This window comes from Crocodylus siamensis, chromosome 5 (genome assembly GCF_052110815.1).
Source record: "Crocodylus siamensis isolate JL-2025a chromosome 5, ASM5211081v1, whole genome shotgun sequence".
In the NCBI taxonomy this organism is placed as follows: domain Eukaryota; kingdom Metazoa; phylum Chordata; order Crocodylia; family Crocodylidae; genus Crocodylus; species Crocodylus siamensis.
In genome coordinates, this window is record NC_143399.1 from 143,060,984 (window position 1) to 143,077,564 (window position 16,581).

Consider the following 16,581-nt stretch of genomic DNA (forward strand, 5'->3'; position numbering starts at 1 on the left):
CTTAAAACTCACCATTGATTAGTATGGCATATACTTTTCAGGTCAGCTAGCACTGCCAAGTAATGAGAACATCCATTGCTACAGGGAAGCTAACCAACTCTTACCTTGTTCAGAGCACATGAGCTAAGTTACACCATTTAATCAATTTTTACAGTCTTTTACACTTATCATCCTTAGGGAGGATATTAAAATCTGAACCTATGGTTCAGAGTACACTGCATGACAGGCATTCACTTTTATGTTAAGTGGATGGTGACTGCACAATGATTAAAATACAGTTAAAAGTAGAATACATAAAATAGTAAAAACTTAGTCAGCTACTTCTGATGACATTTGGCATTAGACTGACATGGGTTTTTAATATTAAGCCCTTTTTCCCCTGGAGTTCAATTGCTATAATCATTTGCTCTAAAAAGTGAGTTTGTTCTCATTTATAATTAAAGGGAAAAAAATGCTCAGACAGATGAAAAAAACAAAACCCCTCTGGTCTCTCTCCTTCTTAAGGGATCCCTGTGATTTAATGTGTTATTAGTGCAATTAGAGAGAAAAGGCCCATCTTAATCTACTTTTGCCCCTCCACCTGCCCCCCCAGCATATGTACTATTTTTTGTTTTTAAATTCAAGACATTTATTTCATACTAGACACATTTCTGCTGGGATGAAACTATCGTCATGGCAGACCTAGGATAAACAAGTTCCCAATCTCCCACTTGAAACGTAGTTGTCTCTCCCACAAAACAATTTAGCTGAATTTGCAAAGGCACTCGTTTTCCAGCCACAGAACACTGCAAAATCATAGTTTACACGTGCTTTTTGTTAGTGAATTTCCAACAGCTTTATAAAGAGGGTCAGATCACTCCTCTTGTATAGATAGAATGGGGAAGGGGAGAGAAATTAGGTAATGGGACTTACCCAAGTCATCCAGTAGACAATCAGCAGAACCAGATGAGTCCTAATCCTGTACTCTATCCACCTACACCATTTTGTCGTCATACTCCCAAAAGGTCATCTCCTTCTGCAAGCTGTTACCAGAAATGCCTAGGCCTGTTCTGATTCTCCCTATTCAACCTTACAAGTTAAGCAAAGGTCACAGAAGACAAGCAGCTGCATGGCTCCATTCCCTGCAGCCAGTCATTTCCATGGTAAGGAAAGTTCTCATCCATCCTGTAATTCAAGATCAGTTCTAGGCCATTTCCTAGAAATTTTATTTTTGGTGCCTTTCTCACCCCCCCAATGAGGAACAGCCCACCTTTGAAAGGGCTGACATAACTTTTTGACATTAAGATCAGGTCCATCTAGCCCAGGATCCTGTCTCAGTAGCAGGAACGGATGCTTTCGAGCAGGGGGCCAACCTGTGGCACATGCAGCACAGTGGCAGACATGTAGCACATTTGCCAAAAATATTTGCCGCCACTGCCTTCGAGGTAGACTACATGAATGAGGTGTTTGTTTTTTTGTGTCATTTTTATCAGATTAAATTATTGAAGATCTTTGATCTTTTTATAGTTAATAGCCATCAAGCCTATCTATAGCACCAATAATGGACTTAAAATGTGTGGTTTAAATGCACTTGTTAGTATGTTTGTACATGTTTGCATATATGACAAGATCAAAGTATGGAAAGTAATCCCCTTATTTCAGGTCCCAAAGTCTGAAAAATACTAAGTAAAAATTTAAAAACTTGGTCCCACTCATACTTATGAACTTACATATTAAAGCTCCACTCAAAAACAGAAGTAATTTTTATTGTACCACTTGATGGCTTACAATGCTTCCAAGTGGAGTACCAAACAGGCATGGAGAAAAGGTATGTGTTCAAGCCTAATGGTAAGTGAGAAGCTTGCCCTGCTTATGTGTAATTAAGAGTTCAATGCCTGAAATGTCATTCTAACACACAATCACCAAGTTAATTTCTCTTTTTAAATAAAAAAAAGCACAGTTAGGTCCTTGCTGAAAATACAACCACACAGAGACCCTCTCTCATGGGCTTTATTCAAGATCCCTTTTCACAGGCTTTATTACATTGTGAAATTTACAAGCGCAAAGATTAACGATAACGGTGGAGCTGCAGGGTATTGCGTCTTCTCCAGGCAGCACGGCGAGAGCCACCAATAGTGTGATGGAATTTGTGGCCCTTGCCAAGACCACGACTCTTTCTGCCAGCTGATGTCAGCCCACGCATCTCTCTGTGTTTGTGGACTGGTTTGGTGATCCATTGGGTATCAGGGTTGCGTCTGATGGCCTTATGGAATGGATCAATCAGGATAACCTCAAAGAATTTATAGGTGGAATCTTCACCCACCCAGTAGGAGTTCAATACTCTCAGAGCTCCACAGTGGCGGCCAGCCCGTTCCTAGAAAGATAAAAACAAGAGTTCAAGAGATGACTAGCAAGAAGGATAGCGAATACAAGTGCTACAGACAAGTTGAAAGTCATCTCGCTAAATAACAGGCTCAGTAAACAGAATATGAACTTGAGACAGGAAGCCAGTGCCAGATTTTAAGTCAGGGGATTAAAATGAATGTCACAATTGCTGGAGATGCACTAGGTTGCTGAACAGTCTCCCAAAGAAAGTGAAGGAAGCTTCATTGATCTGAACACTACTGCTTTACCAGAAGATTCACAAAATGCACTACAGGGAATAAACTGGCATTTCATAAATCTTTCTCCGTTTTCCAAAATCCCATGGTTGTCCGATGCCTCCTCTGTTTAGAGTACAAGGTCCTCTCATTTAATGTAGGATTGAAAGAGCTGGAGCTCAGGTTCAAACAAAACAAAAACACACAACTTACTGGGTCACATGAATTCCCCCAAGCTCTTTTACAGCACAGAATCATTCTATATTTGACTTTCCTTTTAAAACTGAACATGAGCAAGCATGCCAAACCAAAGCAATCCTGTCATTACTTTGGGAGACTATTCTACAGGTCAAAAGATCTATGATATTGTCTTCAAAATTGTCCCACTCCAGTTCTACAGTCCTCTGTCAAGTGGAGACCTAGCATTACTAATATAAACAGAACTAGAAAAGTATTCAGATTTTGGTTTTCTTAAGACAAGATAGCAATAAAGAGACACTCAGTTTACAATAAATACACTAGTCATGCCCTTACTACATTTATGAGAAGTCAGAACAATAGATAAAACCTTGGTAATGGAAAACTGAACAAATGGTCTATGCCAAGAAATATACAAAACTGAAGTAAATTAAACTGAAGTGCCTGAGACAAGTGGGGAAAAAAACTGGAGAGCCTCTAAAAGCGATCAGAATTATGGTGCCTTGTAGAAGAAAGGCCAAGAGCCTTTCTTCTTTAAAAAAAAAATTAAACATTGACTTGTTCTAAAAAGAAAAAGCTTTTTTGTCTACCAGTTTCAGTATCTCAATGTTAATACATCCTTTGCTCAAAGGAATAACCAATCTGACCAGCATTTAAAGTATCTGAGAACCATGAGCTGAAAATGAGAACAGGCTTGCATTTTGGAAAGAACATACGTTAAGTGAAAAAAGCTACTTAGAAAGTAATTCTGCAAAGAAACAAATCTAATTTGTTCTCTCTGATGCCATCTCATTGGTTCATATTCAACCTAGCGCCTGAAGTTCTAGTCAGGCAACATTCTACCTGAAAATGTGAGCTACAAAGTAATTATGTTATGTTCCACTCACTTATGCCTTCATTGTAAAACAAAGGTAGTCTCAGGTACTACCATGCAAAAAGGACCGAGCAGCACTCAGTTTCAGCTTCCTACATAATACCCTTAAAGCCTCACAAAAGTTGCTAGGAAGGAAGTGGCCCAGGATGCTTCCTGACACTCAGAAATATTTCTCAGATTACAAACAAAACACTAGGATTTTTTTTTTCTGGCCTACAAAATCTCCTTTTTAAAAAAAAAACAAAGGAAAAAAAAAAACCCCAAACAAACACACACAAAAACCACAGCCTACAAATCAGGAAAAACACATAGTCCCCTAGAGAAACTACAGGTCTAGTGTCAGCCAAACAGTGGAAAGGGGAAAGCACTAGGCTCTCTGCATCTAAAACGGTATTTTATTTGCTGGCACGACCTCGCTACAGAAAGGCAGTTGTCCCTTCTCATCAGTTATATTACACAATGTGGAGTTAAAGCTGATTTTTAAAATGTGGTTGTATAGATGTCACACCTCAGTCATGCATGTTACGCAGAGGACATGCCAAGAACATACAATAAGCAGAAATGCTTCTTCTACCTCTAGTAGAAGCCCTCATGATTTTTTCCCCCCACTTTATGGAATATGGAAAGAGCCCCTGCCCCAAACTACTTTCTATACATATCTGACAATATAATACAACAGTAGGAAATACTAACAAAGGGGAAGGTGGTTTGTAAGTCCTAAATTTAAGGACAGACTTTTCAGCCTATTTGCTTTTTCCTGTACTCTGGGATTCTCTACCTCCCAAAGATACCTTTGTGTTGTTGGATGAAACTAATTAGAATTATGTTAATTTCATCCGGTTAATTTTTACTTCTTGTCAAATCCTGTATGCAGAGACAGGTCAATTGCAATTCTCTGCCAAGGAATTAAGATTACAGAACAAATATCACAGCATATAAAATTTAAAAAGTTAAAAAAAAAAAAAAAGTCAGGACTCTTGTATTGGATTATATAAAGCAAAATGATCAATAAAGTCATGAATTACACTGTGTCCAAAGCCTAACTTTTGCTTTTAACACCTTTTTTTTTTTTTTACAAGAGATAAAAAAAAATGCTAATACTATATATGCTTTGTTCTACCATGTCACTGCAACCAGTGAAAGTGCATCAGAACATAAAACTGAATGACAAGTCATACTCCTAGTCCAATTAACCTGGAGCATTAATTTTACCAAGTCACTTGAACTCTCCACATTAGTTTCCCCAAACATACAAGAATACCATTTACTCAACTTAATAAGCCCCTTGAGGCACATGGGTACGAAGGTCTCTCAAGTGCCCTGTTAGCGTCAGTAGTCATGACTTCTAGGTCCCTGAAGGAATTCTGTGGTTTTGAATAGTGCCCTCCCTCCATCAGTAGAACAAGACTCCCAAAAAACTTTCTACTGGAGAAAGGCATTTACCTCTGCTACAGACTGCAGGCTGCGGGCAAACTTCAGCTGATTGACACCATGATGCACAGGTTTACCATATGTTGCACCCTTTGGGACTGGGCGTTTACGACCGCCACGACGAACACGAATACGGTAGATCACGTAACCTTAAAAAAAGTGTGTTTTTAAAAAAAGTTACTTGTTAAAGATTATGAGAGTTCTGAATTTCATTAGGCATCAGTTACTGTGGCTTTATTTTTCCCCTCACATTAATACTCTTCCCCTCAAGACTTCTAGTTCCACTCCTACTGCAGAAGCTGCTTTTATGAGCATCTTCAATGTAGATAAGCTTTGTACTGGAAAATTTGGTGAAGTGCTCCTGCTTTATACTGTAACACTTAACACAGCCAAAATTCCCCCTATATGTATATCACTGCATTATATATACACCATAGGTCACTTCAGTACCGAAACCAAAATAAGCGATATGGTACAATACACCTTAATAGTGGTGTAAATGAGATTACATGTGGGTTGCTGACAGTATAATTTTCCAATTATAAAAATTATTTAAGCCAACAGTAAAGTGCGAGTGCAGATGACCCACAGGGCAGGTGGAGAACTTTGTAACTATTAGAAACTAGAAAGGTTAAGTAGCATTTTTGGTCTTGCTTTCTTTTTTCAAGTGTGAAAATGCTTCTAAGATTGCAAGCTGACAGTCTTTTTCCACAGTGCCTTGCAAATACATCTCAGTCCTGTCCACTTCTGAGGATACTATTATTTTATCTTCACTGGAGTTAGCTTGGATTCTTAGCCAGGCATTTCACATAAGAGTTTTGAGTGTGGACTAGAGGCACTCTCATCTTTCCACCCAGCTAGATGTTGTGGCTTGCAGCATGTGCCAGATCCTGGATCCACTCCCATCTGGGATAAGAACCTCCAACTTTGCAGAAGAAAACCAGAGAAGTTCAATTCAAGAACAAGGGGAATTCAGTCTCTGTATTTACTTAATTATCTGGATACTTAATTATCCGGTTTTGCCAAAATTCTTTCCTTAGATGCTAATTAAGCATGAATTATAGCACTATCCTTTTTCTGTGGACAGTCGTATTGCTATGTTACTACCTGCGTAATACCAAACCCAGTTTTTCATGGTGTTATTCGACTCTTACCGAAGAGCATACACACCTAGCATGCTGCCAGTCACATGTACCCCTTGCTGCTCAGTTAGGAGAGAGTCTAACAAGTACTGTGATGTGACACCCCAGTGGTAAAATGTCAGCTGCAAACCTCTTCAGGCCTAGTTACCTTGCTTGGCTTTGTATCCCAGCCTGCGGGCTCTGTCTGGCCGGGTAGGTCTGGGAGCTCGATGCAGAGCAGACAACTGGCGATACTGCCAACAGCGGACACGCAAGAGGAAACGCATCACGTCTGACTGCTTCTTCCTCCATAGCTCTTGGATGTACTTGTAAGCGCCCATGCTTGTTTACCTGTTTAATCAGAGATCTGTGTAAGTTTACAATCAAGTCTTTATCCCACTTCGAGACTCTCCCACAAGAAACCCATGTGCAAAGGGGATACCATTAACAGGCTGCACCACACTGAAACAAGGGGCTTAAACACAGGGCAGCCGTCGTGCCGAAAATGCCCTCACATCTCTTCCTGCTTTTATGCGAGCTGAACTCTTGAAAGAGAAACCGCTTTTTAGTGAGGATGCCTGGCAGACCCCAGCTACTGCCACATACCAAATAGTGGCTTCACGCAGATCGCAGCGGATCCCCTGCCGAGTTTACGGAGGAACTTTGGGGAAGTCACCGCTTCTCAGCAGCTTCTTCCCCGGAGGCCTGGCCTAACTCCTGCACCATGAAGAGCTTTTCCCTGGCCGGCACCCAGGGCCGCTGAGCGCGTCCGTATTGGTGTAAGGACACAGGCCGCCCCGGGTACCCGGGACCTCCCCAGGCAACTCCCGCCCGCCCCCGCCGGGCCGCACCCAGAACCGCGGACCGGGCCGGAGCCGCGCCGGGGCCTGCCCCACGCTCGGAGGCGGCGATGGCAGCAGATAGAGGCAACGGCCGAGACGAACCTGATCCTCACCTTATGGCGCCCAAAGCCGGAAAGGAAGAAGCCGCGCTCCCACAACCCTTTGCGACCCCACCTCCCTTCCGCCGCCTCGCCCCGGGGACTGCTGGGAAATGTAGTCCACCCCCCCCTCAGCCCGGGGCCGGCTGGGAAATGTAGTCCGGAGTTCGGAGGGGGCGAGCCCCGCCCCGGAGCCTGCTGGGAAGTGTAGTTCGGAGGGACCCGCCTCCGCCTCCCGCTTCCCGGTGCGCCCCGCGCGGCCCCGGCATGGGGAAGGGCTACAAGGTGGTTGTGAGCGGCGCGCTCGGCGTGGGCAAGACGGCTGTGCTGGAGCAGCTGCTGTACGGGCACCGCGCGGCCGGTGAGCGCGGGGGGGTTGGGGGCGGCGGGTCTCGGCCTCCTTGGAGCCGCCCCAGCCCTGTTACACGTTACCTGTATTGCACACTCGCCGCCAAGGAATCGCCGCCACCTTGGCTGGTGAATCGCGCCATAACTGTGGACTTAGCACAGGTGCGGAGGGGCCGCCCGCCAGTCGTGCCACAAACGTAGTCCAACCGCAGGTGCGGAGGGATCGCCCACGAGTTGTGCCATAAATGTACACCGTGCCGAGCCATTGCCACGTGCCTAAAATGTGGTGCCCAGCTAGCCAAGGAGCTGGGCAGTCGCCACACACTGCTTGAAACCGCGTGGCAGTCCTCTTGCTGGTTTCTCCCCAGCTTCAATTTGAAACGTGCAGCTGGGCCCTCGGGGTTGCCAAGTCCCCCCGCATCTCCAACCTCCGTGTCCCTGGCTGCTGCTTCAGGCCATTGCTCCTTCTCATCTCCTGCCATCCCATTTCTGCCGTCTCCAGCGTTGGCAGTAAAGAGGTGCTGGCGGGAGGCTCTGGATGGGCAGGGGTAATGGGAGGTGGCTGGGGGCAGAGGTGCCCCGGTGGGAGGGCAGGGGGTGCTGTCACTTGGGCCGGTTGAGACAACTTGGGCAGGTGGGCATTTGCAATTTGAAAACTGTGGACTAATGAGTTTCGTTCCTCAAAAGCAGAAGGCCTCTGTCCTTGCCGGCTGGGGATGCTGCTCAGCAGGGCAGGAGCATCGTGCTAACCAGGGTGTCTCCTCTAGAGCTGTAGTGATACGTGTACTGAGCGCTGCTGCTCGGCCTAACTGGGAGCTGCTGCAGGAGAGCAAGGGGCCCAGTGAGCTCAATGGCAAGGAAAAGGTTTCGCTTTGTTCATTTCCCATCTCACTTGCTCTGAATGAGCTGATTAGCACCAGTGTCTGAACAGGATGGCTACGACAGTGATGCTTATTGTACTGCCGTTAATTACTTCCTGTTCTTAGCTGCTGTTAGTAACTGAGGCAGGAAGAAAGTCAAGAGCAGCTGATGAGAGCTATTTATGGAGCTACTCGTTAAATGCTTATGTAACAGCAGGGACTTTGTCTAAGATGCACCTCCTTTATTTTTAATAAATGCTCTTTAATTTAATCTCACTGGATTTACAAATAATACTTTTTAACATAGTAGAAAATCCCTCATCCACCCCTGGGCCAAATCACAGGCTCTTTTTTCAGCTATCATTTGTGACAGCTGACAGGAGAAAACAGGTGACAGGAGTTCAATTCCCAGATCTGCACCACAGCCAGGTTTTGTACTGTTCCTCCGCCTGCTTGTCCATTGTGTATGGAAGTGGGAAAGGGTCAGTCTGTTTTCCTCTCTCCTCAGCTTTGTTCCCAGCTCTCTTTCTGCTTGAGGCAGCAAACACTTCTCCCAAGAGGCAGTAGGTAGAGAGTGAATTACACATCACCTGGTGCTCCTCATCCTGACTTACCTTGAGAGAGCAAATGGGAAAGTTGACTGCTGGATTTCTCCAAATGGGACAGCTGGAAAGTTTTTTTGTTTTTAAATGACTTCTCTGTGAATTGATGGCTTAGCCAGAAATCATTCCTGTACCTAGAAATGCTTGTGGTGCCTCTGTCTCTGCCACAGCTTACTGCCTATGAGAACTGAAATGCTCATCCTTTCTTCTGCTGACAATTCTGCTTTCCTTATCTCTGCCTTTTGACTACAGAAGAAACCCCACCGTGCTCAGGATGTCAAATTTCCAGTGAAGGCCCTGGAAAACTATTGCAACTGAACCTCTAATTAGACAGAACCTTCCTGGATTTGTCTTCAGACTTGAAACTTAAGTTTCAAGCACCAAGGATGGTTTTTTGATTTCAGTTAGGAAGCATGGCAAACCTTAAGTGTGCAGAGAGTGAATATCTATGAGTTATTGTATCTGGCTTGTGCAATGTTAGCTCTGTTTTTAACACAGAACTGTTGCCTTTTGGACAAAGCTGTGACCATTCTTCCAGTCTAATGACAAAAATTGTTTGAAATGCATGTAACTGAGGGTTACAATATTAGACCAAATCAGTGAGGATAGTACTCCTGTGGCCTTTGTTTGCTTCTACTTGATCCTGCAACCCTGGATTGAGTTGAACCAAATCCAGCGAAGGGCATTCCAGCTCAGTGCATGCTCTGGGATTCCCCAGTGCGCAGTCATTTCATCTTAATCTAAATTAATAAAAATCATTAACATCAAACTCCAGCAGCCTTAGCCATGCAGTGGATGAAATTTGCCCCCATTGTTCTTGTATGATCCCAGCGATGTAGTTCGTCCTTGCCTAAAATTTAAGCCAAGTAACTAATGCCTTTCCGTTCTCTCATAATTTTTAGTGCTGGTTGGTACACACTGTACAAGGGGATAGAACTAACAGCAACTGTGAACACTGTTAGCAACATGGTTTCCACTGTATTATCAGAGGTGAATTACTTTAACCTGATGAAATCCCTTTCCCTGTCTGAACAGTCAGCATGAAGCTTATTTGCCATTTAAGTGCTCTGTATGAGCAGCATGTAGGGTGCCACTTGCACACTGGATATGTTTAGCCCATTGCTGCCCCTAGTAATATGTAAATTCCTATTACCAAAAGAGATCCTTATTCCATGTCCATGTACACTTGATCCCACAGTCCTAACCTTCCACCATAAAACTTTATTTTGTATGTCTTCATTCTCTCCCTTTGCCATTCTGTATGTTAGCCCAGGTATGTCCTATTGCTGCTTTGATGGCTGGGAGAAATTTCCATAGAAGCATGTGAATGTTTTCAAGACCTATGTATCAAAGTATAGCATCAAGGTGATAGTAAATTGGATGCTTATCTTGCTGGGATCCTATGACCCCAGCTGAGTTCCTGCCCTTTGGGCAGGGGGCTGGACTCGATGATCTCCCGAGGTCCCTTCTAGCCCTAATGTCTATGAAATCACCTGTGTAAACTATCGTAGTAGAGAACTTTAAGATGAGCTTCCTTACTTTTTTTTTTTAAAAGAGATTTTAACTGTTAAGGTCTTTTCCTTTTTGCTGGTATAACAATTAGCGAGGCTAAATCTTATGTACATCTCTGTACAATGAGACTGGAGACAGAGAGCAAGAGAACCATTACTGTTCAGCTGTATTTAAAAATGCCTGCAATATCTTTAGCTACTACTTTTCTGAATCAGATCTACATCTTTATTTTACACTTTCCCTCTTTATTCACTTTTTTCCAGTCTTCCCTATTATTAGTTTTGTGCCTTCAGCATGGCTATATTTGGAGGCAAGATAAATTAGTCTGGTCAGAGTTTGCCATGAACCTAATGGGAGTTTGATTTATGAAGACTACAAGGGGGAAGGAGGATGAGGTGGAGGGAGATGAAATGCAGGCAAGGAAAGCTAGTAGTATTTCTTCTCTGCAAACTAATGTTGCATGCATCTAAGGAAATAACCAGCATATGTGGGGGTGGAATCCTTCAGCTTTTCAGTCTGAAGTGTTTTGAATAGTGTCGCTGAATATTGTAAAATCCTTATTTTCACAGTCCAGACAGTCCTGAGTGTTTTCTGAAACAATGTGTCAATATTGTCTGCCTTAAAAACAAACAAAGCCAGTACCCATGAGGACTAACACTATACAAACAAAAAAAGTGCATATACCTAATTGTTCAAGGGAGACAAAAATGTAAGTGGTAAAAGGTTTGTTTGACAACTTGAAGCTGGTTCTAAAAGCAAGAAACTAGATTCCCCTCTCCTCAACTTACATAGTGTTCAGGCTTAAGCATTCCTCAACCTTGTTACTTGTAGTATCATGTGTCCCCGTTCCACCTGTTGGCTGGTAACCCCGCATGTAGTCCCGCTGACTTCAAGCATGCTTCTCTGTGCCTGCCACTTGTGGATTAATGTACAACTGTATAGGCTGAAGGATGCTAGCCTTTGATGCCAGAGGGAGCTTGGTTACAGTGCCTGAAGACAGATGCTGGCTCCTCTGCTGCAAGGCCAGCACATGACACACTTAGCTCAGTTTTTATGTAGTGGGTGGGCATGATTTGAGAAACCTGTGGGACGGTCATGCAAGCTACGCCATCATAAATTTATGGCCATGAAAAGTCATAGCATACAATCACACACATTCATATCCTGGATACGTGTGGTTTTTTTGTAAATATCCATACTGTTTGTCCATGAATAAAATCTTGATTGAGGGTACAAAAAGGTCTGAATTCAAAGTCTGGTCAATTCATCCAAAAACAATATTTACAAGAGATTGAAATGCACTACTGAAAGTCATAAACATGAATGGTTTTACTGCAATATGGCTAAATATTTATGCTATTACTTTACAGATTTTAGCCTAAGCAATAACTCCTCTTTGTTAAAACAACAGGCCTGGAAGAGGGTGCAACACTGGAAGATGTATATTTGGCTTCAGTTGAAACAGATCGAGGAGTAAAGGAACAATTACGTCTTTACGACACTAGAGGTCTGGAAGAAGAAGTAGAACTGCCAAAGCATTACATCTCTGTTGCTGATGGCTTTGTTCTTGTGTACGCTGTGAACAGCCTTGAATCCTTCCAGAGAGTAGAACTACTCAAAAGAGAGATTGATGCGTTTAGAGACAAAAAAGAGGTAAAAGCTTGATGTCTTAATAATTTCTTGGCTATGTCTACTAGGAACTTAAGTTATGAAACAAAACTAGCATATAAGAAAAGCAAATTTTCTCACAATCTTGGATAATCTGTGCAGGAAAACTTCGTTTTGGGAAAATCTCATGTGCTATTTAACTTGCACGAAAGGGATATTTTGTCCTAACTTCTGAGTAAGAACTAAACAGTTGAAGGGAGGCCCTGCTTAATGATACTTTACTTTACTTTACTTTAATGGATAGTAGCATAATTTATAAATAGTTTTGGTATTCATACAAAAATTAAAGCACACAGTAACAAAATGTAAACAATTTTTGTTTTTAGCTGTACTCCTGAGTTTACCAAATGCTGTAATTGACAGTGGGTCTCCTAGACATTAGTTAATTCCCAGGGAGGCTCTAATGTATTTTGATGCATCTGTAAAATTGGTTCTGCTGTGTGAAGTGACTGCTGTGTTTTCCCTTTAGGAAACAGCTAGTGTTCTCAGCTGATAAATTGTTTCAGCACCACTAGCCAAAAATCATCTGCACAGGGCACTAATGTTTACCATTGTCTTCCCTGCTAAACAGCTTTATAGGACACTAAAACAAAATTTCAGTCATTTTAAAAAATGTATGTGGGAAGTTAATTGAATAACACTAAGTAGCTGTCATACTAGTGAATGCAAAACAGCTTATTTAATACTTAAATCATAATGGGGGTAGGGGAGGACAGGCTAATAGCTTGACAGGTTGCAGTGATAGTCCAGGAAATGCATCAGAAGCAAGGGTTTTTGATGATTTTTTTTGGACACACTATAGTTGGGAAAGGTGCTAGACGAGCTGGAGTACTTTGTGCCCAAGAGCTTACCTAATCTCTCTCCCAACTATGCAGTTAGTCCAATAAATGCTCTCTATACATTCTCCAAACAAACCCTTGCTTCTCACATAATGGCTTGATGACATGCAGTGACAGACCCATTGACCATTGCTGAGTATTTTATTTCCTGAGTGGGATGCAGAAGATGTTAAATAAGGGCATTATAATCTGTGTTTTTGTATTCCCTCTCCTCCATTTTCTGGGCTGATAAAACCGCATATTAGCTGCTTTTGCTTTAACTCTATAAGCGATGAAAGATTGTGATCTTGGCTAAGAATTACACAGATGAACTAGTGACCCCCACAATAAAAGTTAAAAGAATGCTATGTCTACATAGTGTACAGCATGCTAGGGAGAGGTGCCTTCAGATGTTGCTCCTCTCAGATAAGCAGTGTGGAGGTGGCTTTGGAAGGGATAAATGGTAGTCTCACTTAGCAATGCCAGTTAGCTTGCTAGCAGCACTTGTGTGAATGCAGATGCACTGCTTCCGGTCCAGGAGGCAGTGTGGGTAGAGCAGAGGCATGTCTGAGGGCCCTGACACATACTGCTTGGCACCATACTGTGAACAGTAGTTGTCTTTTTTTGCTGATAAAGCAGCAGCCTTGATGTTGTCAAAAAGGAATGTCTGAGGAACAGAGTGTAAGGCAAGAAAACTTCTGTTCTGAGAAACTGAAGAGTCAGCCTGGGAAGGGGACAGTATAGTTGGGCCTGGCTACACTGAAAACTGCTGGTGATGGGAGGAGGAATGCGAAAATAAAGCATCAGGAAAGAGTTAGAATTAAGGGGTTGTAGTAGGAGGCTTGAGTTGGGGCCACAGAGAGCACCTAGCAGGGACTAGAGTGCTTAGTGTAAGAGCAGACAGACTTCCTTGCTTGGTACTAAAACGTAAAAATTATTCAAGTGAACGACTTAATGTTTTTAGGCTTATATGTACAAGTTTAAACAGCAGTAGTAATTTGAAGTAGTCATTTCTGCTTTCAGCCTTCCCTGCCCTAACACTATGTTTAGACTGCAAAACATTGCAAGAGCATGATCTAAATTCCACTGAAACTATAGTGGTCTTCGCATAGAAGCAAGACTTGCAGGAACTACGCTTCTGAAGAGTGCTAATGCCTGTAATAACATCAACCAGTAACATGTTTCCTTGTGCTCCCTTTATTTGGGACTCAAAAGCAGGAGGCTGCACTGCTCTCTGCTGCATGACACCATCTGTTGTTACTCACCTGAGTGGATATAAAATTGCTGTTCTGATTTGGGGAGTATGAATGACAAATCTCAAATCCCAAACAAAGATTTGAGCTGTATGTTTTTCCCTTGGGCAACATGTAGCGTTTGACTTGGCCTGGGTGTGGATGCATGACACAGTTGCTATGAAGTAATTTATTCCCCACTTCTCATCTTACTCCAAAGCAAGGAGCAGACACATAGCCAGCTGCCCCAAATAGGCTGCCTGCTGGGCAGCCCTTGGCAACTGGGTGACAGTGTAACTAGTTTGCATTAGGTGAAGGTAAAAATGAAGAGAGGAGTAGACTCATAACAGGTATGCTTGTGGAACTCAGATGCGTGTAGACTTGGGTTGAGTAACGCATTATGAATGCCCAGAGTGAGACCCAGGTTTGAATTTTCTACTTCAAATTGAACAACATTAACAAGAACAGATGCTGAACTGAATAACTGTTACATATTGTTTAACATTTTTTGTTGTAGAATGACTATTTTAATATAATTTTATTTCCTATTTTTGCTTCCTTCTAGGTGACAATTGTCGTCTTAGGAAACAAAACTGACCTCACAGAGCAAAGACAAGTAGAAACAGAAGTAGCACAGCAGTGGGCAAAGGCTGAGAAAGTGAGACTGTGGGAAGTGACTGTGACAGATCGGAGAACGCTGATAGAGCCTTTCACTTTTTTAACCAGCAAACTCTCCCAATCCCAGAACAAATCAGCATTTCCCCTGCCTGGGAGGAAGAGCAAAGGCAATAACTCTGATAACTAAAAACCCTTCTTCCAGGAAAGGCTGTTTGAATTGTCCACTGCTGATAGTCATGACCAGGACCTATTCAGGCATTTGTTTCTCATGGTTTTTCTGAAGCAATATTAAAAAATCAGCAAGCTCCTGGACAGAAGGGTTTTTTCTTTAAAATATTTTCCTGGAAAACAGCTGCTGGCTCGGGTTTTAAAAACACAGAGTGGCTTTGTGAAAATGGTGCAGTGGTCACTGTGGAGGTTTCTGTATAAGAGGAAGCTCTGTTTAAAGCATACTTCAGCAGCAAAATGCACAACGTTGGTGACTGTTCCCAAAGTGCAGTCATTTCATGGCCTGTCTGTTAGGTTAACAAGCTTACAATTATACTTCCTGGCCAGCATGCAGCTGTAAGTTTGCTTGCCTTCCTCTGGTTAGAAGTGCTCCAGACTGCAACAAAAGACAAAGGGGTTTGGGACGAAAATCTGTGGTATTGGTCCAGCTCCTGTTTTTCACTTTTTAGCACACAGTCATAGACAGCAGCGATGTTTCAGGAAGTTGGGGCCAGAGCAGCCCTGCAAGAGAGGGAAGAGACTTGAAGCTACAAATACCAAACTTTGTTTGGCCATTGAGAATATTCCTACCAGCATGTGGAGGCAGTGGCATTTCTTTAGAGATCTTAGACTAGGTCTGGCTTGACGCTAATGCTCAAAGGCTGAAAATGCATACTTCCATGTGTGGCCTCCATAAGCTTGACCCAATGCAGGAAGTGATCTTTATGCTTTGAACAAAGCAGGAAGGCTTGAGCAGCAGTTACACATTCCATCCATTGCTGTGGAGAACAGTATGGCCATCGCTCTGTTCCCCTTCTATTGTGGCCATTAACTGAAGCAAAAACTGACTTAATGTCAGCACATACTGGTCATGTTTATGATGCTGACACCTTCACTGACAGAATATGTGGTATAACAAGGCTTAAACTTCTGGAAGGGCTGCAATCCACTATAGTGAAATTTCAGTAGCTCACATTCTGAGTGCAGTGAAAGAGCCCAGAAAAAGAACAGTATTTTCTGGCAAGGGAATAAGGAGTATAAGATCCGCTCATTCTAGCCAGACATCTAGACGTAAACTGCTCACCGGAAGGGCTCTGCAAAGCCCTTGGCCATAAGCAGGTGCACATCATCCTGAATGTGACCCTCCAAGTGGACCAGCCTGTGCTGCAGCAGTCTTCTCATCCATTTGCATCTGTCACCAATAGGAACAATTGAAAATAGCGAAAAAGAGCTAAACTACACCAGAAAGGTCATTTACATAGAGACAAAAAAATCAAGAGGTCTTTGATTCTGATCATACAAACTGATACTCTTTGTGTATGGAAAACAAATAAACTGGAGAGCAAGGTTTGCCACTCTTCCAGTAGTCTTACATGATAATTTAAGCAGCACAATGTCAAATCATGGTAGTACAATGAGACTAATCAGTATTTTGACACGTTAAAACTAGCTAGCTGCATTAAACATCCAAACTGGGTGTCTTCAGCACTGCTCTTTTGCTATGAAATGGTATCAACATAAGGCAGAGTCTGAATGATGTCACAGTTAGTAATGAAAGAACAATTTACCAAAT

At 42.8% G+C, this 16,581-nt stretch overlaps 2 protein-coding genes across 2 annotated transcripts; one reads left to right on the forward strand and one right to left on the reverse strand.

Moving 5' to 3' along the window:
- Nucleotides 1-1,973: 1,973 nt before the first annotated feature.
- Nucleotides 1,974-7,285, reverse strand: RPL15 (ribosomal protein L15). The gene is made up of 4 exons (XM_090046532.1): nucleotides 7,159-7,285; nucleotides 6,373-6,554; nucleotides 5,095-5,231; nucleotides 1,974-2,353 (listed from the first exon to the last, which is right to left on the reverse strand). The coding sequence occupies exons 2-4, from the start codon at nucleotides 6,542-6,544 to the stop codon at nucleotides 2,048-2,050; spliced, it is 615 nt and encodes a 204-aa protein (XP_089902658.1). The 5' UTR covers nucleotides 6,545-6,554; nucleotides 7,159-7,285; the 3' UTR covers nucleotides 1,974-2,047.
- Nucleotides 7,286-7,359: 74 nt separating this feature from the next.
- NKIRAS1 (NFKB inhibitor interacting Ras like 1) lies at nucleotides 7,360-16,358 on the forward strand. Its single transcript, XM_090046544.1, has 3 exons — nucleotides 7,360-7,504; nucleotides 11,877-12,118; nucleotides 14,749-16,358. The coding sequence occupies exons 1-3, from the start codon at nucleotides 7,411-7,413 to the stop codon at nucleotides 14,986-14,988; spliced, it is 576 nt and encodes a 191-aa protein (XP_089902670.1). The 5' UTR covers nucleotides 7,360-7,410; the 3' UTR covers nucleotides 14,989-16,358.
- Nucleotides 16,359-16,581: the final 223 nt, after the last annotated feature.

Coding starts and splice junctions, on each gene's coding strand:
- NKIRAS1 (XM_090046544.1), top strand. CDS start 7,411: ATGGGGAAGGGCTACAAGGTGGTTGTGAGCGGCGCGCTCGGCGTGGGC. Junction 7,505..11,876: donor GTACGGGCACCGCGCGGCCG/GTGAGCGCGGGG, acceptor TTAAAACAACAG/GCCTGGAAGAGGGTGCAACA. Junction 12,119..14,748: donor CGTTTAGAGACAAAAAAGAG/GTAAAAGCTTGA, acceptor GCTTCCTTCTAG/GTGACAATTGTCGTCTTAGG.
- RPL15 (XM_090046532.1), bottom strand. CDS start 6,544: ATGGGCGCTTACAAGTACATCCAAGAGCTATGGAGGAAGAAGCAGTCA. Junction 5,232..6,372: donor GGGATACAAAGCCAAGCAAG/GTAACTAGGCCT, acceptor ACTTTTTTTAAG/GTTACGTGATCTACCGTATT. Junction 2,354..5,094: donor GCCTGCAGTCTGTAGCAGAG/GTAAATGCCTTT, acceptor TTATCTTTCTAG/GAACGGGCTGGCCGCCACTG.